This window comes from Saimiri boliviensis, chromosome 8, assembly GCF_048565385.1.
Source record: "Saimiri boliviensis isolate mSaiBol1 chromosome 8, mSaiBol1.pri, whole genome shotgun sequence".
Lineage (NCBI taxonomy): Eukaryota > Metazoa > Chordata > Mammalia > Primates > Cebidae > Saimiri > Saimiri boliviensis.
The window spans coordinates 28,447,323-28,472,928 of NC_133456.1; the positions used below are offsets into that span (position 1 = coordinate 28,447,323).

Consider the following 25,606-nt stretch of genomic DNA (forward strand, 5'->3'; position numbering starts at 1 on the left):
GAATCTGTAATAGAGGTTGGCCTATGGGCCGAATCTAACCTGCAATTTATAATATTTTTTACTTTTTTTGTTGGTTGGTTTGTTTTGATTTGTTTTCTAGAAACAGAATCTTGCTCTCTTGCTCAGACTGGAGTGCAGTGGTGTGATCACAGCTCACTGCAGCCTTAACTTTCTGGGCTCAGGTGATTCTGAGTACCTGGGGCTATAGGCATACACCACCATGCCTAGCTAATAGTTTTTGCATTTTGTAAAGGGTTTAAAAAACAATGATGAATATATTACAGTAGCCACCTCTGGTGCAAATCCTAAATTATTTACTAACTAGCCTTGTACAGAAAAAGTTTGCCAACACCTAATCTAGAGCATTGCTATGGACTGAATTGTGCCTCCTCCCACAAAAAAAAATTCATACCTTGCGTCCCTAACCCGCAATGCAGTGGTATTTGGCAATGGGACCTTTGGAAGATAAGTTTAGATGAGGTCATGAGGAGGTGGAGCCCTCATGATGGGATTAGCACCCTCATAAAAAATGATGCCATGTCAGGACACATCTGGAAGGTAGCTACCTGCAAGTCAGGAAAAGAGCCCTCACCAGGAACCAACCATACTCCCATCCTGTCACAGACTTCCAGCCTCCAGAACTGTGAGAAAATACCTTTCTCATGTTTAAGCCCCCTAGTCTGTGGTATTCCATTATGGCAGCCTGAACAGACTAAGAAAAACATACGGCTTTTCCAAAAGCAAACCCCTAGATTTTACCAAATTTCTTCACAAATGAAAGGAGTTTTAAGAAGAGGAAAGAATGCTTGCCGTAAAGCTTGGTCAGCGAATTTCTTTGAAATAACCCCAGCATGGTAAGCAATGGTTCCAAAATGCTAAGAAGAATAGGGTTTCTACAATAGTGGTTTTCCTATGTGGCACCATCTGTTTTTCTTTGACTGTAATAAAAATGACAGCTTTTCATGTACTGATACTCCCTGTGCCTTTTAAAGTCAAACATATGATGCTATTTGTGTGTAAAGGTTTTTCTCTTGCACCCATTTGTTTCTCCAGCTTGAATTTCTATGTAAACTCCCTTGGCTAAATTACACAAGCCGCCTACACCCAGCCGCCTCCTCCCTCGCTTTAGAGCAGGGGGTGGAAACCTTCCGTCTGCAGCATGGAGTATCCAATACGCAGCTCACTGTGCCTGGCAAAGGAAGATTCCCTAACAGAAAGTGCTGCATGGCACCCGCTCCCCTATTTGTGCCCATTGTTGCGAATATGCAACTTTGAGCATGGCTTTATGGCATTTTTGGCAACCTATCCTAAACCTGGCTTTTGTCTCCCTCTTTTCCTTAGTAATCCTTAATAAATCTTCATCATCTCCCTTCTCCCACTTTGCTCTAAATGCCCCTTTTCCCTTAGAAGGCAATAATACGTATTTAAAGCAAACTCCTTTTTTCTTTTTTTAAGTGGAGAGGGTCCTCACTATGTTGCACAGGCTGGTCTTAAACTCCTGGCGTCAAGCCATCCTCTCACCTCAGCCTCCCAGATACTTTTTTATTAAATAACTTTACGGAAGTATGATTTACAAAATTCAACCATGTTAAATGTATAATGAAATGGTTTTTAGTAAATGGACCAAGTTGTGCAACTATCCCCATAATCTAATTTTAGAACATTTCTGTCACCCCAGTATGATTCGTGCCCTTTTAAAAAAAAATTATTTTTAAAAATTTTGTGATACATGGTAGGTGTCTGTTTATGGGGTGCGTGAGACATTTTGATGCTGGCATGCGATGTGAAATAAGTACATCTTGGAGACCTCATGCCCTTTTATAATTAGTTCCCACTCCCAGCCTCTGGCAACCACTAATGTACTTTGTGTCTAGATTTGCTTTTTCTGGATATTTCATATAAATGGGATCATATAACGTATGATGATTTGCATTTGGCTTCTTTCACTTAACATAATGTTTTAGAGGTTTTTCTGTGTTGTAGCATGTGTCAATATTTCTTTCCTTTATGTTGCTGAATAGTATTCCACTGAACAGGATATAATCACGTGGTGTTTATCCATTCACCAGTTGACTGATACTTGGGTTGTTTTCACTTTTTAATTATGACTAATACCGCTATGAACATTTGCATTCAAATCTTGGAGGAAACGTATTAAAGCTCTTTTTTTTTTTCGTTTTGTTTTGTTTTGTTTTGTTTTGTTTAAGAGACGGGGTCTTGCTCGTCACCTGGGCTGGAGTGCAGTGACACCATCATAGCTCAGTTTAACTTCAAATTCCTGGGCTCAAGTGATCTTTCCACCTCACTTTCCAAGTAGGTAGGGCTACAGGTGTGCACCAACCACACTGACTCCTTTTTTATTTTATTGTAGAAATGGAGTCTCACTATGCTGCTTAGGCTGATCTCAGCCCCTGGCCTAAGATGATCCTCCTGCCTCATCCTCCCAAAGCACTGGAATTATAGGCATGGGCCACTCACCCATAAACCTCCTATTCTTGGTAATTAATAAAATCATATGTTTATATGTTTCTAGTTCTAAATTCAAAAAGCAGCTGAGTAGAACTTCTTATAATCCAAATCCTTTGCCCCTCAAAAAATTCCTCCTAAGCTTAACTAGCTTTTCTTACTTCTGTGAGACTATTGATTATTTTTCTCTGAGTCACTGGCACTTAATAGAAAGGAGCCTCCCCACTTATTATAAAAATGTTCCCGGTTGTTGCTTTCAAAATAGAAAAGTGGCCAGGTGTAGTAGCTCACACCTGTAATCCCAGCACTTTGGGAGGCTGAGGAGGGAGGATCAGTTCAGTCTAGGAGTTTGAGACCAGCCTGGGCAACACAGTGAAACCCCATTTCTACATAAAATTAAAAAAAAAAAATTAGCTGGATATGGTGGCATGCACTTGTAGTCCAGCTACTCTTGAGGCTGAGGCAGGTGGATCAGTCCCAAGGAGGCCGTCTTGGAAGGTTGAAGCTGCAGTGAGCTGCTATTGTGCTATTGCCTTACAGCCTGGGTAACAGAGCAAGATCCAGTCTCAAAAAAAAAAAAAAAAGAAAAATATAAGTTATCATCCAATTTAAGGGGCATTGATTGTACATATCCCTGTGTCCAGACCTGTTTCAGGACTGAGGAAGCCACATGATGAGACCTTGGCTCTTGAAGTCCTTGCCATCAAGCAGGGAGTAATAGCCAGAGAATGATTTGCATTTCACATGCTTGGAGTCAGTAATGATGACAGGAGAGCTTGTCAGTTATTCTCTCCTTTCTGGCCTTTTGGATGAAGGAAAATTTATTTTAAGAAGCATTATCAAAGCCTCTACTCAATTTTTTCGCCAGCTAGAAAAATTTCAGCTCATGCAAGGAAGTCAGTATTAGCCAGTGTTTCATGCCTTGCCCACGGAGGGTCATGGGCACACACCTTTCCAAAGAACAGTGGCAGCCCTGGCTGCCCCAGGCGAGCTCAGCCTCCTGTCCTTGGTAGGACCTTCCTGGGCAGTCTTGATTTGGATATGTCCAGGGCCTGCAAGCACACAACTTTGCGAGGTGGCCTGTCTGATTAGTCACCTGGTTTGTTACACAATTTTTCTTATGTTGAACCCAGCATTTTACTCCCTGCCAGTTTTATCCATCTTGTTCATGGTATCCTTTTACATATTTTAAAGTACTTAACCTCTCTTTCCTTTTCCAAAGTCAGCTCTGCTAGTTGAGGAGGTTTTTGTTTGTCTGTTTTTGTGATTGTTGTTGTTCTTGTTGTTTGAGACAAAGTCTCACTCCGTCACCGGGCTGGAGTACAGTGATGTGATCCCGGCTCACTGCAACCTCCACCTCATGGGTTCAAGCGATTTTCCTGCCTCAGCCTCCTGAGTAGCTGGGATTACATGTGTGAGCCACCTGGCCCAGCTAATGAGGAGTTCTTCTAGCAGACTGTCTTCCCTAAGTGAGGTCTCATCTATTTACAGTGCAGTAATTGGGATAAGACTGTTATTGTGGCTGAATCCTGGAGTTTTGTTTGTTTGAACAGCCACCTCATACCCTGTTGGCTCCTTTGAGGCTTATGGTTCACCAAAAACTCCAGATCTCTTGATTTCGCAAGGTACGTCTTTTCCGTTCTGTTGTGGAGTCATTTTGATGTTGCTAAGTCATGTAATACATTTAGACTTAGTGAATTTATGTTTCTGCAGTTGTTTTGGGGGGGGGGGATTTTATTTATTTTTTATTGTGGTAAAATGCATATAACATTTACCATTTTGCCACTTTTGTATAGTTCAGTTGCATAAACACTTTCTTATTGTTGTGCAACCATCATCACTGTCCATCTCCAGAACTTTCTTAGTCCTCCCAAAATGGAACTCCACACCAATTAAACAGTAATTCTCTCTTTCCCATCTTCCCAATTGCTGGCCAGCTTCTGTCTCTACTTTTTGTCTCTGCCTCACCCTAGGTACCACGTATGAGTAGAGTCACACAGTATTCATCTTTTTGTGACTGGCCTATTTTACTTAGCCTGATGTCCTCAAGGTTCATCCATGTTGTAGCATGTGTAAGAATTTTCTTCTTTTTAAGGCTGAATAATACTCCACTGTGTGTATATCAGGCATCCCCAAACTTTTTACACAGGGGGCCAGTTCACTGTCCCACAGATCGTTGGAGGGCCGCCACATACTGTGCTCCTCTCACTGACCACCAGTGAAAGAGGTGCCCCTTCCTGAAGCGCGGCGGGGGGCTGGATAAATGGCCTCAGGGGGCCATAGGCGGCCCACGGGCCGTAGTTTGGGGACGCCTGGTGTATATGATAGTACTCCACTGTATGTATAGACCACATCTTGCTTATCCATCTATCAGTACACACCCCGCTTTCTTTGCCTTTTGACTATTGTGAATAATGCTGCTCTAAACGTGAGTGTACGAATACCTGTTCAAGTCTCATTGATCTCACTGGCTCTAACTCATGCATTACATTTGCCCCTGTTTTGTGTTATTGGTTGTATAATTATCTATAAATTAGATAAGGTCAATCTCTTTATCCATGTCCCTTCTTGATAACAATGTTGTATTTCCTATTGATCGGAAAATATCATTTTGCACAAAATGGTCATTTCCTGCATCCCTAGTCTTTTTTAAAAGACTTACGCCATTGTCTTTACAGCTGGACTCTGGGAACAGACTGCTTTCATATTTAGCCTGAGTCTGAGTTTTTCATAGTTCCTTTGGCTAAGGTCTAACTTGGGGGTGGATGGGAGGTGAATAATAACCAACCTCTAGGCTGGGTCAAAGCAGGAGGTTTTGGGGGATTTGGGGAGTTTGTTTGTTTCTTTGTTACCTATTTGAAGGCCACTGAGTCTACACAGAAACTATCAGGCACCAAAAAGAAGGGAACTAAGTCTCAGAGTAACCCGATTAGGACAGAATTCATTTGCTCTGCAATTATTTATTGAGCTCTTACTTGTGAAAAGCACAAAGTGCTTTTGGAAAACAGAAGATGAATAAAACACGTTCCCTGATTTCAAGATATTTACAGTTCAAAATATTAAAGGAATTTCCTATTATAACCTAGAGCTCTTTAGGCAAGGCTTCTACTCATAGCTGTACAAACATAACTCCTTAAGATAAGGAGGATTATGAAACACATCAAAAAGCAAATTGTGCTTTTATATTAATATGGTATTTTGGTGTAGATGGATTCAAGTAAGGATTTGGGGACAGACTGAAAAATCTCACCATGAAAGCTTTAGAGGTGTTTGCTTTTGCTTTACTTTGGCTAATATGAGAGCACCAGGAAAACAGAAAGTACTCTTGCTCTTGACAGTATAAAATTCTTATTATTTTTAGAGAATAGTAACTGTGCGTTTATGAAATTCTTTGTCAGAACAATTTAGTTAATAGATATGTAAATGACTGCTTATTTCATTGTGTAGGTGGATCACTCCATGTACACTTTCTGAGGAAGAATATAAGTGCTAAAAACGATTAACATTGCAAATGGAAAGAAGCAAAAGTTAAGGCTAGAATGCCATTCCCTTGCTGTATTAGGTATTAAGAGTGGGACAGAAAGTCCATCATGTCATCAAGATTTGTTTGGTTTATGGGGTGGGATTTCTTGTTTACATCCGACTCTTGGACTGTCTTTTTTAGATGCATGGAAACTAATGTGAATTGAGGTGCAAGGGTGTTTCTTGCTGATTTTCAAGCACAAAAGGTCATTACAAACCCAGCTGAGAAGGGATGGGGAAGGTGCTGAAAGTTAAAACCACAGCAGTACATTTTCAATGGAAGAGAATGCCTCCTAAAAAGTCACCTAGGGGCTCTTTTAAACATTTATTGTTTTTTCAGCATAAAAACCACTTCAGAGGAGGCTAGGGATTTCAAAGCTCTTTGGCTCTAACTGCCTCCTGGGAACAGCATGGAAGCTTCCCTAATCATGGAGGAGTTAATGCCGGCCTCCTTTGGGGGAAGTCTCTAATGGGAGGAAATAAATGGGCTCTTACCTTGCAGGTGGTCCCCAGCCCTCCCCTCAGTGGAATTCCTCTTGCTCTGTGAGCTAGCCCCATCTTCTTTTGTGCTTTTTGTTTTTGTTTTTGTGTTTTGAGACAATCTCCCTCTCTCAGCCAGGCTGGAGTGCAGTGGCACTATCTCGGCTCCCTGCAACCTCCGCCTCCCGAGTTCAAGCAATTCTGCCTCAGCCTCCTGAATAACTGGGATTACAGGCATGCACCATCACACCCAGCTAATTTTTTTGTATTTTTAGTAGAAACAGGGTTTTGCCATGTTGGCCAGGCTGGTCTCAAACTCCTGACTTCAGGTGATCCACCCACCTCAGCCTCCCAAAGTGCTGGGATTACAGGCGGGAGCTACTGCACCCGGCCCAGTTGTGCTTTAATAATTACATTCCCCTTCTCTGAAATTGCCTTGGGTTCGCAGCTGTCATGCAAATCAAGTAAAATTCTTGGTAATGGATCCAAGGCTCTTCTCCACTTTGCCCTCCCACCCTCCTTACCTAACTGCTCTCGGCTCCCGCTGACATCAGTCCACGTTCTCCACGTGAGGCTGGCAAACCTGCAAAACCCCCACCTCTCATGTTTGTTCCCCCTGCCCTGCTGCCCTTGCTCCTGGTGACTGAGGGTCTTTGCACTTGGCCCTCATCTCTGTACACAGCTGTCGCCCTAAGCCCCAGCTCCTCTACACACATGCTGTATCTGCTGTACAGTAGCCCTGAAGATAGAGACTAGCGGCCGTGCCGACTCACTCCCCAGCTCTGTGGGGCACTGCACATTGTGAGTTTGTCTTCATTAACGTCTCTGTGTTGGCTTTTTCTTTTGTTTTCCTCTTCCTTCAGGTACAGACTGAAGACAGTGTCCTCCTGTTTGTTATTGCCTGGACGATCACGGAAATCATACGTTACTCCTTTTATACGTTCAGTCTATTAAACCATCTGCCTTACCTCATCAAATGGGCCAGGTAAAAAAGCATAAGGAATGAAGGCTTACTTTTGAAATGATCTGTCAATGCATTTGCCTTTTATTGCCTAAATATTGCCTCCACGTTCCTAAAAATAAAATTGAGACAAAGGTTGGGTAGAAATCTTGTCTGTAGATTTCATCAGAATAAGAGTCTGTACTTAACTTTGACTAACAGAAATACTGTTTTAAGATTTTTTGTATTTTGCTTAAATTATTTTAATTGGGATCAGTTCTCTTCAATTATGCAGTATTTTCCTTTATAAAAAAAATGTCATCACCAAGTAACAATCAATAGAGATTTGCTGTAACATCCCTTTTTTGTCCACATCATCACAGTTTACTGATGAGCTTCTGCCATTGCGATGGGTTTTTTTGGACCAAGTCCTGTTCTAGTCTCAGTTTTGCCAAGAAGCTGTGACTCTTGATTTGTAGATAATAAACATTACATGGCAGTTTTAGCTTATCGCTTTTATTTTGCTTTGATTATTTTTACCAGTAATGATGAATTGGGTATAAGGCTAGCAGTTCATCTGCTTACCTTAGTGAGTCCGTGAGACGGTTGTAGGCAGTTTTCTGAGCTGGGAAACACTTTGAGGGAGAGTGACAAAGCAGAAGGATCCAAGTTGTCCCTGGAGGTGAAACGCCTTATTTGGTGGAAGGAAGTCAGTGGTTCCTAGACTGTTTATGAGTTCATTGATTAAATTAGGGACATAATCTGATTGTTTCCAACATTTCGAGTATGGGAACTCCTTTATTATTTTTATTATTTTTCTCATTTGCAATGAACATTTTTATTAGGAAAGGGGAAGAATGGGAAACACAACAGTTACTAACCAACCTAGACAGCCACTGTGAAAGCTGTTCACCCTGGTTGTTAGGGAATTCTGCTGACCAAGGCCTGATTACTGTTGGAGAAAGGTTCTTTCGTCTACTGTTCTCCGTGGCCTCTGAAAGATTTTTTCCACCATCCTACTTAGTGTGGCTAAAATTGGCAGTGGGGACTATGTCTTCCCTTCCTCTTCAGAGATTTTCAGTGCAATTCCTGTGCCCAGACGTTTGTAGTCCATTGCACATTGTGAGTCACAAATAGCCAAAGGCTTTTTAAAGTCTGAGCTGATGACTCCTTTAGCAGTACTTACAGCGGCTTACACTTCCATGGGTCAGTGACTGCTCTCTGAATTCTTTGTGGAATATGGAGAACTCCTTTTTAAAGAGAAAAAAATTATGCAGAACCCCTCGCACGTGATGATAATTGTAACCGTGAGGTGTTTTGATTGGAAAATTATGTAATAACCAAAAGCTATTATGAATTTTAAATTTTTTTAATCGCATATATTTGATTTTTTACAATATCATGTACAAACATTTGAAAAATAGTATACAGATGTTTGTGCTGTTTTGTTGTTGTTGTTGTTGTTTAGTCTTTTTGTGTGTTGTGGGAATTCCTAGACCACATGTTCCAACACCTCTGCCCCAACCCCATCCCAAGGCCCACAGGGCAGGACCCTTCAGTATAAACCATGACTCAGTTCCCCTCCTTTACCAGCATTTGGCATCATTTTAGTTATTTTAGAGCGTTATTTTGAAGAGTTGTTTATTTAGTCAGACCAAATTTTGAGGCTGCCTGAACACATTTATTTTGTCGTAGAACATTTGGAAACATATACCTGCTGTAGGCTCCTTTCAAAAACTGGCTTGTAAAACCAGAATTTGAATAGCAAGTAAACAGGAAAATATATAAGCAAACATTTTCTAAAAGACTAGTACTGATTAGAAGGGTGGGAAGTGCAGCTTCCTCCTAAAGCTGGCTTTGAGCCTCAGTAATGAATATTGTGTTTTGTTTTAGGTACACACTTTTCATTGTGCTGTACCCAATGGGAGTGTCAGGAGAACTGCTCACAATATACGCAGCTCTGCCCTTTGTCAGACAGGCTGGCCTGTATTCCATCAGTTTACCCAACAAATACAATTTCTCTTTTGACTACTATGCATTCCTGATTCTAATAATGATCTCCTACATTCCAAGTAAGTGAACAGTTATGCATATATTTAATGATGTTTTAAAATTTGGCTCTACAGTAACTAGAGTTAATATCTTTGATTGTTTTTGCACCATATTCAAATAAATGTAAATCTCATTTATTAGGAATGCTTGGTTTTTATTGAATGCTATCAAAGGGAATTTTTTCCAGTAGTAATTGAATAAAGACTAACCCTTCTCAATACAGTTGCCAAAATGCAGCCCTTCTCAGCGTGTGGGTTTGAAACTGTGAATGCCAGGCTACGTTAAGTATATATTGGAGAAAGTACTGAATGGAAAGCAACAAAGCCGTTAAAGGCCTGACTGTTGATTGTAGTTTTCTGTCTCTTGAGAACTGCTTGTTCCAGTATTTGAAAAACATGGTGAAAAGACTTTTGCATTGGTTCCTATATCGAAGTAGACATATAACTTCATTTTGAAGGGATTGGTAGTTAACTAGAAACATTACAAAATAATTACAGATTTATTTTTTCCAAATTTTTTATTTTCTTTTTGAGCACTGATTGAGACACAGTGTTCTCTTCAAGATGGTTTCCAATTATTTTAATAGTACCACTGAAGACTTAGTATATAGATAATCAAATGTGCCTATCTGTGTATTCAGTGGCAGAGAAAAAGACATGTTTATTGTCTCTGTGAAGTGAGCCCTACTTTCTGAGGATGAGTTTAGTCCTTTTGTGGAATCCTGATGTTCAATTATAAATCCTATGATTGATTGCTGCATGCCAAACTTGTTATAACCAAGGACATATAATGTTAGTGTTTCTTCTCATTTAGCTATTTCTGTAACCATTGTAACTCTGAATATTATTTTAATCTAGAAAAGATGCTATGTTCTTCCCTAAACCCCAAGTTAAATTCAGACAGAGTTGGATTTTTCTTCATTTCCGTGGCATTATCTGAATGAATCATCCTAGCAAAGTGACATGTTTGTGTCCCTCTGTGGAAAATTGCATTTCATGCATTGTGAGAAAAAAACTACATCCAGATTTCATGTGAGCATTTATCTTGGAGAAATTCTTGGATATAGTTCTGCTTCATGATTCATTTTCCACCCTTTAAAACGATCAAGTCCTGCTCTCTAGTGCTGGAACCATAGTGGCCAGAGGCCATCTCTCTTTAAATGTAAAAAGTAGTTGGTTTTCAAACAGAAGATAAATGTGAAATCATCTAAACATTTAAGTAGTAAAAATTAACTAATAGTGTTTCACCTTTCTAATTTTGTTTTTTTAGAGTTTCATTTTCCAGTCTCTAGAGCAGCCGTTCACAGTTGCAGTTTTACCACACCCAGAGTAACTAACACTTATTATCCCAGTTGGCATCACAGGCTTTATTTGAATTCACCGAAGTCGAGTGAATAGGAGATATATACCATACTGGATGACTAGGAGAGGGGCAGGGAGGGTATTATGAAACCATATCCATAACAAGCTGCTTCCACATTGACAAAAATCCAGTGATCCTGACCTGAGAGTTCCTGCAAGACTTCCAACATCTCTAGGAAGCACGGCTTCCTTCCAGGAACTGCTCCCCAGGGCTGCCTCCATCTGTCTGTCTCTTTGTGCTCTAGTGGCCAACCAGTGCCGAGCTGTGCCTCTTCCTGCTGAGCTCTTGGTGTAGTGACAATGCCTAGGCGCCACATGCAGCCTCTGGTGATGATAGCTTTCCTGAAGGAAACCCAGTTCTATGAGCTTTTCATCTTGGTCTTGGAAGAGATAGAGGAAAGAGAAAACACTGACCCCAGAGCCAGCTGTCTTTTAGAGCAGCAGTCCCCAACCTTTGGCACCAGGAATCGGTTTCATGGAAGACAGGTTTTCCTTGGGTGGTGGTGGTGGTGGGGATGGTTTCAGGATGAAACTGTTCCACCTTAGATCATCAGGCATTAGATTCTCATAAGGAACACACAACTTAGATCCCTTGAATGTGCAGTTTTCAACAGGGTTCTCACTGTTGGAGAATGTAATGCCACTGCTGGTCTGACAGGAGGCAAAGCTCTGGCCATAATGCTTGTTTACCCACCACTCACCTCCTGTTGTACAGCCTGGTTCCAGCAGGTGGGGGTTGGGGACGCTTGTTTTAGAGAGCAGGGCAAGACTCTCCTCCTGACAGAAGTCTGCTTTCTTTACTTCAAGTAATTCTCTCTTGTAGCCTCCTTTCGGTAAGAGAACTTGGCTCAGTTAAATTCTGACATAATTTCTTTTTCTAAGGCAGCTTACCTCCTGTAGACCAGGGAAAAGGGTAGATCTCAATGACTCAAAGATTTCCTGCAAACCTCTTGACTCCCCGCCCAGGTGCAAGATGGTACACATACCACCTCTCCTGATGCGAGTCACCCTTGTGTCTGCTGGCCTCACTGTGCTCTGGCCTGAGCCAGCAGCTCTGGATGCTCTCGGGGGTTCAGGTTGTTACGGTTGAGGCCCGAGTGTACAGTTCATTCTGGCCAGCCGCACATTTCCAACTTCCCAGAGCTTTGTGTTTATCAGAGAAAATGCAGACTTAGGAGAGGCTGCTGTTGACATGCAGTCTCCTTTACCAAATTTGGTTTTCTTTCTACAAGGTAGTGTTCTTTTCATCTTTATTGGCAAGTTGATGATACACATGTGTGATATAAAGTAACACCTCCCCTTATGATCTCCCTCCGTTGTTGCGTTGTTGAACACATAGCCTAAATTGTGGCTCATGAGGCTTGCCCCAGGAGTTTCCTCATATTAGGGTGCCCTGGTGCCCTGGCCAGGTGCTCCTCTCCTGTTCTGCTGTAGTTGCAATATTTACAGGATCAGTACAACACAGTCCCTGCAGGACTCAGTAGATGCCTAAGGCCTGTTTACATTCCACCAACGAATTGGTGAAAATTGGCTATGGGGGAGGGAGCAAAAAAATGGTCAAGATATATTGATGAAGGGTGAGGACCTGGAGAAGCTGGCACTTTCCAGGTTGTCAGTAACTGTAACCACACCTCTGATTTTTAGAGAAACCAAGGGGACTTGGCCCAGGCAGAGAGCATATCTGATTCTCTCGTCCCCCATAGTTCGCTCCCCAGAGGGGAAGAGAACCCCAAGAAAGTTGGCCGTCTTCTTAAAGAAAAGAGGGCCCAGCAGCACCCACACTCCCCTCACCCCCAACACATACACACACGTGTGCCCAGCAGTGTCCCCATTCTGTGTTTTCTGAACTGGGAGAGCAGAAGGTGGAATTCTCAATAGTCTGTTGTTGGGTTGAGGGTTTTTTTCAGTGTTATTTCTCAGTGTAGCTCATGCTGTTAAAAGTAGCAGCCATGCATCTGGAATGGTTTCAGTCTCATGGTTGGGTTTAGTCTGAACGTGTAGATGATTCAGATGGAGACAGTATCACAGTTCTGATCAGCCAGAAGCCAAGCCTGAACTGTGGAGAATAGGCCAGGCACCCTAGTTCCTTGGCCTCCCACCCACATTCCTTTCTCTGGGTCCTGAGGAATCTCTGGGAGATGTAAAGGAATGAAAGTGTCATCATCTGACCCGAGGCGGCAGGCCCTGCCCGTAGAAATGAAGGTCTACGTAGCTATCTTCTTCCTTTAACTGCCACTAAGCGCCCACTGCATGACTTCTAGGTCATTCTCCTCCCCCGGGCCCTCTGAACCAGCTGTGAGGCTGCCACCGCCTGCTGTGGGGTAATGTGAACACAAATGCAACCAGTGGGAAGGTCTTGAGCATGCCCAGCTCAGTTTCCCTTCATTAAAGTAAATCTATAGAAATGGGACTGGCCCCACATTTTTAAATGATTACAATTAACATTCCTATGGTTTAATTACATCTTTACTTCCAGTTTTTAGATTATAGAGCTTGTCATATTTTCTGGCTTTCGTGCCAAAATAGTTCTCTGCCTGTTGAATTCTATGCTTCGTTGGGGTCTTTTCTGTCAATAATGTCCCGCCTGGCAGTAGCAGTGGAGTGGACGGCAGCCCTGTTCAGGGTGCTGCCTCCTCTGCAGGTTAGCAGATCTTTGTCACATACCCACTGGTATCCCGGAGTACTCTGGGAGGATTGTTTGAAATTTGGCCAGCTTGGAACCCATTTAAAAAGGAAGAAACTGCCAGGAAAGAATTGAGAGTAGTTGAAATTGTCTTCCAAAAAATATTCTTTACTTTCTAAAAAAGAGAGATTGGATTGGGCTTGGTAACGCGTGCCTATAGTCCTAGCAATTCAGGAGGCTGAGGTGGGCCCATCCCTTGAACCCAGGGGTTCCAGACAAGCCTGGACAACATAGGGACACCCCATCTCTACGAAAAATACAAAATGACTCGGGTGCGAAATGGTGTGCACCTGCAGTCCCAGCTACTCAGGAGGCTGAGCAGGGAGGATTGACTAAGCCCAGGAGGTCCGGGCCACGGTGAGCCAAGATCACACCCCTCCGCTGCACACCAGCCTGGGTGACAAAGTAAGACCCGGTCTAAAAATGATAATAAAGAAATAGAGATTGGAGTTATTGGAGAGATAAGGAGAGGAAGGTTATTGTACCACAAAGAGCATCTCACCTGGAGCTGTTGACACACAGGAACCTCGCAAAGACCAGGTGGCTTGAACTGGTATTTCCTAGCAGGGACACTACAGGCATTTTGAGTGGGATACTTCTTAGTTGTGGGTACTGTTGTGCACTGTGGTATGTTTTAGCATCCCCGGTCTCATATGGCAAATGCCAGTAACCTTCCCCTTTCTCCCTTATTTCAAATAGTCAAACTATCAAAATAGTTCCAGATAGTTCCAGGGGAGGCAGTACTACCCCATTCATTTGAGAACCAGTGCTTTCTAAAGTATTCTATGAAATGACCAAGAACAGAAGAATCCCCAGTGCCTAAGACACTGGCTTGCTTTTCATAAGGCCTTTTTTCACATCCAAACCTGGCTTAGTTGTGTTCAAATCAAATGTTGTGTTATTTCTCCTCCTCCTCAGTCTTTGCCCAAAACTACTTCCCAAGAGAGATTGTTCTTCCCAAAGAACCACCAGCCCTGGGACTAGATGGGGCTGGGCTGAAGGTCAGGAGCCAAGAGCCTGGTCCCGACCCTGTTTGTGACGTACTGTGAGACCCCAGGCAAACTGCTTACCCTCTCTGCGGCTCAAATTCCTCTTCTTTGAAATAGGAATAATGACTTCCTCACTAGAATTCTTCACCTGGTAGTTGTGTAGTCAGAATAAATGTGGAGATAATGTATGAATGGGTGTAAAAATACTGCTCTGTGGCATCGAGATGGGTCATGATAGTGACAACAGTGTCTGTCATTCTATTCCACACCACTCTTTCCCCTCTGCTAAAGCAGGAAAAGAAAAGTAAGCCTCTCTGTGTTTTTTCTCCCTCTCCCCAAGCCTACTTAGTTACCTTCCTTGATCGCTGGATAAGAAATTAGTCAGAGGGTCAGAGAGGACCTCAAGTTCATATGCTTAGAGCATGTAATTTTAAACCATCCTCTTAACGAACTTTTCTTTTCTTTTCAGTTTTTCCCCAGTTATACTTCCACATGATACACCAGAGAAGAAAGGTCCTTTCTCATACTGAAGAACACAAGAAATTTGAATAGTTCCTGCTTTCTGCACCTCCCACCAAAACAAACTTTTCAGTGATCAAAAAAATGCTGCAGACTTTTTGAGTTCCCAATACATAAGTAAGAACTATTTTTAAAATATTCAAACAAAACAAAAAGAAAAATCCAGTGTCACATGGGCCTGAGATTTTATTTTAGAAAAAAGTTGTTACATAAAACATCCTAGCCAGTTCATTTCAGCATGCTCTTTCAAGCAGAAGTTCCTAATACTTATGATGGCACTAGAAAGGGATTTGGCATTTTATGTCCTCCTGTGTCCTTCATGTGTCTGATCAATAAAGACCTGTAACACTAAGTACAGGAGAGTTACAGTGTGAGTAATGCAGTTGTGCCAGCTGAATGCCTGGCTTGCAGTAGAGTTCTGTTTCAGTCTGCAGTGTTTAGCATTCCCTTTTCAAAGTGCTTGACTGCATGCTGGAAACTATGTGTATTTTTGAAGCGGCAAACTCTGTTCTCTGGAATGCTCTGAAGTTATGGCTGGGACCTATCCCCTCATATCTAAGGAATGAATTATAAAATGTATATGCCTATGAAGCTTCGGGGTAGTGCCCATAATCAGAAAACTAGAACCCTTTTGTTTGTTTTCAGTTGAGTCATTACTGCCTGCCACTAAGAAACGTGCTTGAATCTACTAAGTATGTGTATATTGTAAAGAATATATCTTATCTGGAGCTCAGCCTCAATCATATCTTAACAAAATGACAGTTCCTGGAAAGGGGAAGCTCAGTAGCTCGTAAGTGACAAGTCCCTTTCACAGCACCGTTCTCAGAGCACCTCTGAGCGTGTTTGCCGGTAGCTCTTCTCACTGATGGCCCTGAAGAAGCCGATCCAGTCACGTAGGAATGGAGGCTCTGTTATTGAAAGCACATGGAAGATGTTGCTTTAGAAAGGTAGTCAGGAAAAACATTCAGGAATAGGTTTATACACCATTATTTTATTTTTAAATTTTCGTTGACTCTTCCGTTTGGATACTTTTGCTAATTAAGGCCCTATGTTAATTTCCACCAAGCTGTAAGTCTATAGGCAGTAAAACATTCCACTTGGGCTGTCGTGAGCTAAAAAGCAGTATCAATCTCCGCATGTTGGTGCAGCCAAGAAATAGTTTGTTCCTACCCACATTGTCTAATCCATGCCGTATCCTCACACGATTTAATTGCTCAACCATGCATATAAAACTCCTCAAGAAAGGATTGACACTACAACTGTGGATAAACTAAAAAAAAAAAAAAAAAAAAAAATTTGGATGAAAATGTGAAAGCCCGAGCTTCGATGTGCATTAACTATTAAATAGCACAATATCTTCCTCATGGAGCCTTTTTCCCTTTTGTTCCCCCTCTTTTTTTTTTTTTTTTTTTTTTTGGATTGATATTGATTTTGAAGACTTTAAAAGTTTAGCTTACTGAGGAGTAGTTGTCATTTAAAATATAATTGTGAACATCAGAAAACTGTCATACTGGAAAACTAAATTTTTAAATGCTTATTTTTATAGAAGTTTGAAAGTGAAATGCAGGCAGGTGTGTAATAAATTATTTTTGAATTGAACATTAAGATTCTGCTTCGTAAGTCAGTACCCAACTTGGGCATGTCGAAATTAGAATCTATTCTTGTATTTGATAGGCAAAACATGTGGGGAAGATTTTTTCAAGCCTTTTCTCTTGTTTTATTCTTCCATAATGTATTTCTACTACAAAAAGAATCAACTTGAATTGTATTTGTCATATTACTTTATTCGGCCAGATATTTTCAGTTGTTTTTGGAAAAATTCTAGAAGTCAAGATAAAAATGCAGCTTTTCCATGGTTGATGAACTGGGGGTTTTATTTGGGCCTCTTTATTATAATTTATCACTGTTTATGAAAAACATTCTGTTGCAAACGGTAGTGTTGCATTGAACTTTGGCAATGAGAACACAGCACACAGCTCCCTTTTCAAAAAGGGTCTCAACCCCAGTGTGTATTTTTGCACATCAACATTTAGAATACTTAATGGCAGATAAGTAAGGCATGTCACTGTGTCCTTCAGTAACCTCTTTCAGTAACTGGTTTCTTTATCTCTAACATGAATTCATTTCTCCTTTGAAGTCCTTTGTTCTTTTATAAATTGAGAACAACCATACCACCAAATGTCACATCTTCTTATAAAGTGTGAACAAGGAATGTCATGTTTTTGTGGGTATTTTGTCAGACTTAGTGGTTTCATTTCAGGGCACAGTCAAAGGCGTCATCTTCCCAACTACCCACTTGATTGTGTGTTTCAGATCCCCCCGTGGGGGCCGCCTTCTGACAGAGAGAATTCTTTGAGATCAGCAGTAGTGCTTTTGCCAGCACAGGCTGCTAATCTGCATCTTGCTGCGTTCTGTTTGCTGAGGTTGGGCTCATTCATTTAACACGTACCAACCATTATCAGAGGCACCATGGAGAGTTAGTCAGGGTATAAAGCACTGTCCTTTATTCCGTGAATAAGATGAAAAAGTTTCTCCAGAGCAGACTTCTGACAGGAAAGGTTTAGATGCTGGAGAGTTGAAGAGGCATAAGAAGAGATCGTGCTCTCATTTTTCACTTATTTTTTTGGTTATTCACTTATAATAAAAGGTTGGCATTGATGTGGTCCAACCTGCAAATTACTTGCATTTCTGAGTTTCAGATAAAACATTATAAAATATTAAATTCAATACATACTGCTCCTTTGAAATTTGGGTAAAAAAATTATATACAACCGTATATATAGTCATTTTTGTATTTTTTCTATGTTGTGAAACCAAAATTGTAATTTTATAAGTCTTTGATTCACTAAAATTATATAATTTAAATGTATTTTTTGTATATTTAGAAATAAGGAGTTCAGAGACTATGCTTAACTTTCTATGCATGCATTTGAAAGCTGTTTTTACCTGATAATGTTAATGTAGTAATCAGTTGTATTCATAAAATACTGATCTGTGTTGCATTTCAAAATAAACTGGTGTGTGCTCTGCCTGGATTTGAAATACCCACCAGTGGATGCGATGATTTTTTGTAGTCAGTAGGCCTAATGTGGTGTTGCAGGAATATGGGAGAATTTCAGTTCAATTATGGACTCCAGTTCTTTGACAATTTTAAAATCTAATTCTGCTATTCATAATGGTCCTGCACTTACAGGAAAGACAGCTTATATTAAGAGCTTTCCAAAAAGTTCCTCCCTGACAGTCAGTCCAGGCTTACTAAGCCAGTCTGCAAGCTGGCTGCAGAGGGACAAGGGGTTCCTCATGCAAGTGACCAGGAAATCTCAGAGATTAATCAGTACAAGGTTGAGGACCCTTGTCATATAACATCCTGGGGTTTTGTCAGTGTAATTTTTGGGGTTTTGTTTTGTTTTGAGATGGAGCTTCACTGTTTACCCAGGCTGGAGTGCAATGGCATGATCTCAGCTCACTGCAACCTCTGCCTCCCAGGTTCAAGCAATGCTCCTGCCTCAGCCTCCTGAGTAGCTGGTATTACAGGTGCCCACCACCACACCTGGCTAATTTTTTGTATTTTTAGTAGAGGTGGGTTTCACCATGTTGGCCAGGCTGGTCTCGAACTCCTGACCTCAGGTGATCCACCCACCTTGACCTCCCAAAGTGCTGGGATCACAGGCATGAGCCACCACGCCCAGCCTGTTAGTGTAACTTTTCTAACAGAAGTTCAGCAGGGAGATCCTGTTGCCCAGCACTGTTCATCTTATATTAAAGCAAGATGTGAAGTTCAAGTACCTCATTCTGAAAAATCTCTCCAAACACAGGAATCCAGGAACGGCCCTCCTCACTCAGGCTCGAAGTAAGAAGCAGTGAGAAGGACACTGCCTTGGGATGTCCTCCACTGGGTCACAGCTAATCTAGCTCTGGGCCTCCAGTGCTGGGTATGTCCTAGTTAGTTCTGGTGACCCCTCGCTCGTGGTGCCTGCAGCAGTGATGTGTTTCCTGCCTGGATCTGCCAGCTCTTTCTCAGACTGTAACCATGGCCTAAGATTGTGGTCTTTGTTTCGGAGGGGAGCACTTCCCTTCTAAATGCCGTCTAATCATGGCCTAGATGTTCCCAGCACAGGTTAGACCACCTCTCTCCTCGTGTAGAGCCTATTTGGCTTCAGAGGTTGGCTTTTTTATTTATGAAAAAAAGAAGAGTATTCCAACTGAAACTGAGGAACTGATGGTAGAGTTAATAGTAGAGGCTACTCAGAAAATACAACCTTTACAATGTTAGCATGGTAATGGGAGACTGGGGCTTTCCAATTTGTCATTGTCATATTTTGTGGCAATTATGTGTACTATGTTAATATAAGCCTTAGCCTGGAGGAATTACCATTGGTATAATTAAGAGACCTACTGTTAACACAGCATTCAAAAAATACTGCTGCTTTTCTGTTCCCTTTAACAAGAATAAGACTAGCTTTGCAATTCCTTTCATTATTGAAAAGAAAAAAATCCCAGCCTCACAAATAGCCTGGCTCATTGTCATATAGTTTAGTGGTGAAGAAACTGTTGTAAGCAACTATTACCAAAAATAGCCGTACCTATTAACATTTCTCTGCCTATAACAGAACCAGAATTAGAAGAGAGAGCAGTGTGGTTATTTGACCAATACTTCTTTTAAATTTGAAGATATGCCCTTGGTGCTATGTGGGCAAGTCTTGATACCCAAAATAATCTTTCCCACAAAAGGTAATTCACTCTAAAATCCCACTTGGTGAGCCTGAAAGGCTGCATGTATAGAACCACCTATTGCCCATTTCATAAATATTTTTATATTTGGAAGTCACGCCTTCTGCTCCCTAATTCCAGAGCATGGACTTGTTACCATGGCAGTGCTTTCGCATCTAGCTTTGGCCTTGGATGGAGACAATCCAGATGTGTTTCCAGATGCTGTGCTTGCTTAAAGCAAAGATCTCCGTTTCCCCTGCGGTGTCGTCGTAGCCAGGCTTCCCCACTAGGGGGAGCACCTCACAAGCGATCCGGGGCCTTAATTGCCAAAGGAGTTTGGAAAACAGCTTCATCCCAAGGACACGGGAAGGGGCAGAGACACTCTAATGAAAATCAGTCATGGTTCTTTTATTGTCCATATAAAGCAAAGACAGATTTTAAAGCATATTCTGGAGGAGTACAGGAAATAACACTTTTTAGAGCAAAGAAACCAGCTCGGGTGTGTGCTTTGAGGCTCAATCTATTTTCTCCCAGCTGCAGAGCCCTCCTCCCCATTGCAGACCCTGCAACTACTTGGTTTTGAAAAGCGGAGTGCTTCTGGAGCTGGCTTGCAAAGGTGTCAGCCGTCCTATTTCATGGAGAGGCTGCTCGTTCATATTTGAAACGTTCAGGGAGGTCAGTTCCCATTCTTCCTCTGTCTCTGGATATTTTTGGAGGGTGGCCTGGGCCATGAGAAAATGTCAGGCCACCTTATAAGGCGGTGTCTGGACCAAGAATGCTTGTCTGCAGCATGTTCAGTCCATTCTGTGGATTTCAGTTAACTTGACTCTTGGACTGTGAGTTTTCTCACAGATTGAAAATGTTTCTGTTCATGCCACAGATTATTCTCACTCTTCAACAGGCTGAAAATCTTCCTTAAGAAATAGTTGTTTAAATGACAACCACTTTGAACATACCAAGTGGAAAATGTCCTTCACTAACCCCAACTAGTTGATTGTGCTTGGGCCGATAGTCGCGTTCAGGTGATTTGTTTGTTTAACGAATATAAGTTAAAGTGAAATCCACAGACTGTTAGTTCTGAGTGGTCATGGGAACAATGGGCATGTTAGGGAGAGGGGTCTGTGGTTTGAAATACTGAAACAAAAATGAAAGTTTTCTCTCCAACTTAAATGTTTCAGATCTTTCTGCATATGAATGCAACCTCCAAGGGGAGGTTTTTCCAAAATGCAGGATTTTCCAAACCTGTTTTTCACCTTTATCCTTGAAACATCTTCAGAGCTAAAGTTCTTTGAATACACTTTGAAAAATACTAATCTGTCGGTAGCAGCTGTCCCTATCAGGGAATATTGACCTATCCAAGGATTTCTCCTTGTTTCTGCCCTGTTTTTTTGTTTGTTTGTTTGTTTTGTTTTGTTTTGTTTTGAGATAGGGTCTTGCTCTATAACCCAGGCTGGAATGCAGTGGCATGAGCATGATCGGGGCTCACGACTGCCTCAAATTCCCAGACTCAAGCAATCCTCCCACCTCAGCCTCCCCCATAGCTAGGACCGCAGGTATGCACCACCACACCCAAATAATTTGGGATTTTTTTGGTAAAGCTGGGGTCTCACTCTGTTGCCCAGGCTGGTCCTGAACTCCTGGGCTCAAGCCATCCTCCTGCCTTGGCCTCCCAAAGTGCTGGGATTACAGGCATAAGCCATCACGCCCAGCCCCTTGGGGCTTTAAAAATACATAGAAATCACCATCATCAAATAGGTAGCTAATTATTAGGCTGAGAACCCAGGTGTCAGCAGCCCTGGCCGGAGTCTTCCACTTGATGTGACTTTGAGCAGAGTGGGCTGGGACTGGCAGCAGCTGTGGTGCTGGGATGAATCTGCTGGGCCTCACTCTGGAGCTGCCTGCCTGGGACACTCTCTGTGATCCCCTTTAAACTTCATCCTCCTTCAATCTCTGACTCACTCTCAGCTCAGGATATCACCCCCAATTTCACAGAGAAAACAGCCATCAGATAGTAATTCCTTTACCTTTTTTTTTTTGCCACCACATCTATAAACTTGCCTGTGCTGGGATCATTCTTTTCCTGCTTTTAGAATGGAAGGGGTTAACCCTTTCTCCAAAACTAATTCCTACCTTGTGCTCCAGATGTTTTTCTCTTTCCTGCCTCCTCACAGACCTCACTCTGTGGGTTCTCCCTGTCTCTCTGTACTTCCTCTTTGCCAGCTCTTCCCATGTGGCCTTGACCTCATGTCTTCGACTATTTTCACCTCTTTCCTGTCCCCTGGAAAAGAAACCCTATAGAGCACATTTTTTTTTTTTTTTTTTTTTTTTTGAGACAGAGTCTTGCTCTGTCACCCAGGCTGGAGTGCAGTGGCACTATCTCGGCCCACTGCAACCTCTGCCTCATGGATTCAAGCAATTCTACCTCAGCCTCCCAAGTAGCTGGGATTATAGGCATGCACCACTGTGCCTAGCTAATTCTTATATTTTTAATAGAGATGGGGTTTCACCATGTTGGCCAGGCTGGTCTTGAACTACTCCTGACCTCAAGGGATCCACCCGCCTCAACCTCCCAAAGTTCCGAGATTACAGGCATGAGCCACCGTGCCCAGCCCATTTCTCTCTCATCTGCCACTCTTCCTGTCTCACTCTAGCCTGGCTTTTCTTATCATCCCTCTCTGTTCAAGGTCACTAATGACCTTGTTATGAAAGCCAGTGCATACTTTTTAGTCCCTGTCTTATGGTTGAAGTTGGGGTGCAGTCCTGCCGGATGTCAGAAATAAGGATATGGTTTTGAAGTAGACTGGGATGTCCAAGAAGGCCCAGTCCCAGACCAGAACTCTCATTTCGCCTCGATGCGTTCCCAGTGGAGTTGTATAAAAATAAAAAACCAATGGAAAGCAAGGAAATAAGTGTTGCAGTTACCTGGCTTGAGTCTCAGGGTAGGATCCTGGTCGTCTGGGCGGAAGCTCATAGAACACTCCTGCTTTCTAAACCAGTGAGAGGTAGTGGCTTAGGCACAGGAAACAGACCTGCTCAGTTCACCTCTCACCTGACCCCATCCCATTCTCCATCCCAGCACTTAGCTCCTATCCACTGAAATGGGGAAAAAGGCTGCTCCAACACACCCCCAGCTCCAGGCCAGAAACTCACAAAGAGAGTGCATGTGCCACCACGCTCGCCTGGTGGGGGCCTGGGCCAGAGGACAGGAAAGCATCCAAGAAGAGAGCAGACCCCGCTCGGCTTACCACTTAGGACTGGAGAGACAGAAGAGGGAACCACACCCCTGTGCACAGACCTCTTAATGCCCATTGGCTCCACTCACTCCCACTAGCAAATGCAACTCCATCACCATCACCATCTCAGAAATGACCATTAAGATCAACATTCCTCCTCCTTGGGGAGGAACAAAGATGTGTTGGAGGAGAATGAAGACGGACCTTGGAATCCTTCCCATCAGCGGCCATCTTCCTGAAATGATCTTTTCTTTTGAGAGCCTGCTCCGTGGGTTTTCTCCTACCTAAGGCAACCTTTCTCTGTCTCCTCTGCCATCCCCCGACTCAGAGGTTCTCAGACATGAGTGTGCACCCACGGTGCTAGTTAAAATCAGATTCCTGGACCTTCCCCAGGCCTTCCCCAGATCGGAATCGCTGCAGACAGAGCTTGGGGTTCCATTTTTAGGCACACTCCATGGGTGATTCTGATGCAGGGGATTATGGGTGAATTTGGAGGAACACTGCCTTCAAGGTCCCTGATCCTGAGGGTTTCATTGAGCATCTCACTTCAAACCCCAGGCCCCTGACCAGTGGCCCCAGAGCAGATCTGGCCCGTGGATGTATTCTGTTCCACCTACATTGTGTAGTTTTAAAATGGAATCATTTATAAACACTTTACAATTGAGAGAGGTCATATAGCCATCTAAGAAAAATCAGAAGGTGAGGCTGCAGGGGTCCACACTCCAACCTGTCAGGCAAGGACAAAAAGCTCCACGAGGTGAAGGACTTCTCCAGGCCTCCTTCCCTCTGTATTCCCAGGGCCCAGCCTTTCACTTGGGTTTGGGAGAGGTCAGGAAGCTCATAAACAGATGATTCAATCAGGTAGTTTAAGGTACTGTGAGAAAACTTAGAAAGGCAGTGCATTAGGAAGTGTGGTCAGGTGAGGTCCCTCTGAGGAGTGAGTGATGCAGGATTTGAACCAGATCTCGCAGACCCCAAAGCCCGCAACCATTTCGCTCTACCAGGGTCAAGCCTCATTGTGGGAGAATATCATGTGGGTTGCCCACCAAGGCAGCCTCTCAAAGGTTGCAGAAGCTCCTAAGAGACTGGAGTCCTCTCTGAGCCCTTGAGGCTCCTGAGGAGCATAGTGGATGTGATAAGAGGCTGAGGTGCTGGGAGGACCCCACCTTCTGGAGCCCAGGCTGCGGCCCCACTGCACTGCTGCCTGCAGTCGGAGCGCTGGGCATCTGAGCTCCACACTTTCCCAGGACCCAGCATCGTCCTCAGGTACTAGTCACTAACAGAGCTGCTGGCAGCTGGCAGTCCACTCACAAGATTCTCACAGGCCTGCAGGTCCTTAGCTGCAGCAGCCTGGGACCAAGCCCCCTCCACAGGGCTGGGCTGGGTGGGCCATGCCAGGGGCACCTCTGCCCACAACCTAAAGCCTACATTGCCTACCTTTCTTTGGGTCATCGCTGCCTCTTCTTCCCAGCATTAGAGCAGCTCGTCAAGCCCAGCTCTCCCTGAAATCCCTCTGGACCCAGCAGCAGGCACTGAGGCTCCCTGCCCACAGCTCGGGCTGCTTTGCCTCATTCCCAAAACAAGCAGAGGAGCAGCCTCCACCTGCTTCATGAAAGACTGCCCCTGCCCCCCACAGCACCCCAAGGCCCCAGCCCGCATCATACCCAAGGGAACTATGCCATATCAGGGCTGGAAGGGGCCTCAGTCTGGCACTGTCACCTCCAGCCTCCACTTGTACAGAGTTGGAAACTGATGCTAAGATGGATAGGGGCCACTCCTCATCCCCCACCACCCCACAGCCTGCAGGATGGCATGCAGGGCACTTCCTACTCCTCTGGGGACCTGAGCTTGCTGCCAAGGCATGCAGAGTCTGGGCTGCCTACACTGTGATCTCAGGTGGAGACTTTCCGGGAGATTATAGATGTAGGGGAGACCCTCCCAGGCCTTGGGGAGAATGTTGTGAATGCTGCCCATACCTGGAAGCCTGGAGGACACACCGGGGGTCACTATTTCAGGCAGCCCTGGGAGGTGTGGAGGGCAACTGCAAGAGGGAAGCTCGCTGGGAGTTTCCAGTAACTCTTCTGGAAGCTCGTGGTTGCACAGATTAATTTGGGCTTCTGAGGGTTTCCCAAGATTCCTACATGTATTTCCCCAAGAAGGGATATCTGTGGGCACCTTCCAGAAGGCCCAGCTCCTGCCTCAGCCCCTCTTCCGCAGTCAGAGCAGCACAGCCTGGGACACAGCCCACAGATACGGAATCTAAGGGCTTGCCCAGCCTTCTGTCAGGAATGTCAATCCCAAGCCAGGTGGCTGTTTGGCTTGCCTGGTATATTTAGAAAAGTCAGGCTCCCTGCTCCCTTACAAAGTGTGAACTGCACCTATCACATGGAAATGTGATTCACTCCTCAGCAGCCCAGCTGAGCGGCTTCCCACCGCCCCCAAGCATCCCTCCTTCCCTGCCTCCCTCAGCTCTCTCTGCACGGGTGTCCTCATATCCTCCAGTGGAGCTGAAGGCCCTGCCCCACTGTGACAGGGGAAGGCGGGCAGAAGGCATCTCTATGGTCAAAGGCAAATGCCCCTTTTGCATTTTCCGGTAGCAATGCATTGGTCTTACTCTGTTTCCTTCTCTCTGCAAATCCGGATGCCTTCTT

At 43.5% G+C, this 25,606-nt stretch overlaps 1 protein-coding gene across 1 annotated transcript in view; it reads left to right on the plus strand.

The window, feature by feature from the left end:
* Positions 1-18,054, plus strand: part of HACD2 (3-hydroxyacyl-CoA dehydratase 2) — an 86,529-nt gene extending 68,475 nt beyond the window's left edge. The window contains exons 5-7 of the mRNA XM_003941665.4: positions 7,332-7,453; positions 9,302-9,480; positions 14,963-18,054. Coding sequence (XP_003941714.1) covers positions 7,332-7,453; positions 9,302-9,480; positions 14,963-15,045 — 384 coding nt within the window. The 3' untranslated portion in view covers positions 15,046-18,054. The remainder of the gene's footprint in view (positions 1-7,331; positions 7,454-9,301; positions 9,481-14,962) is intronic.
* The last annotated feature ends 7,552 nt before the right edge of the window (positions 18,055-25,606 follow it).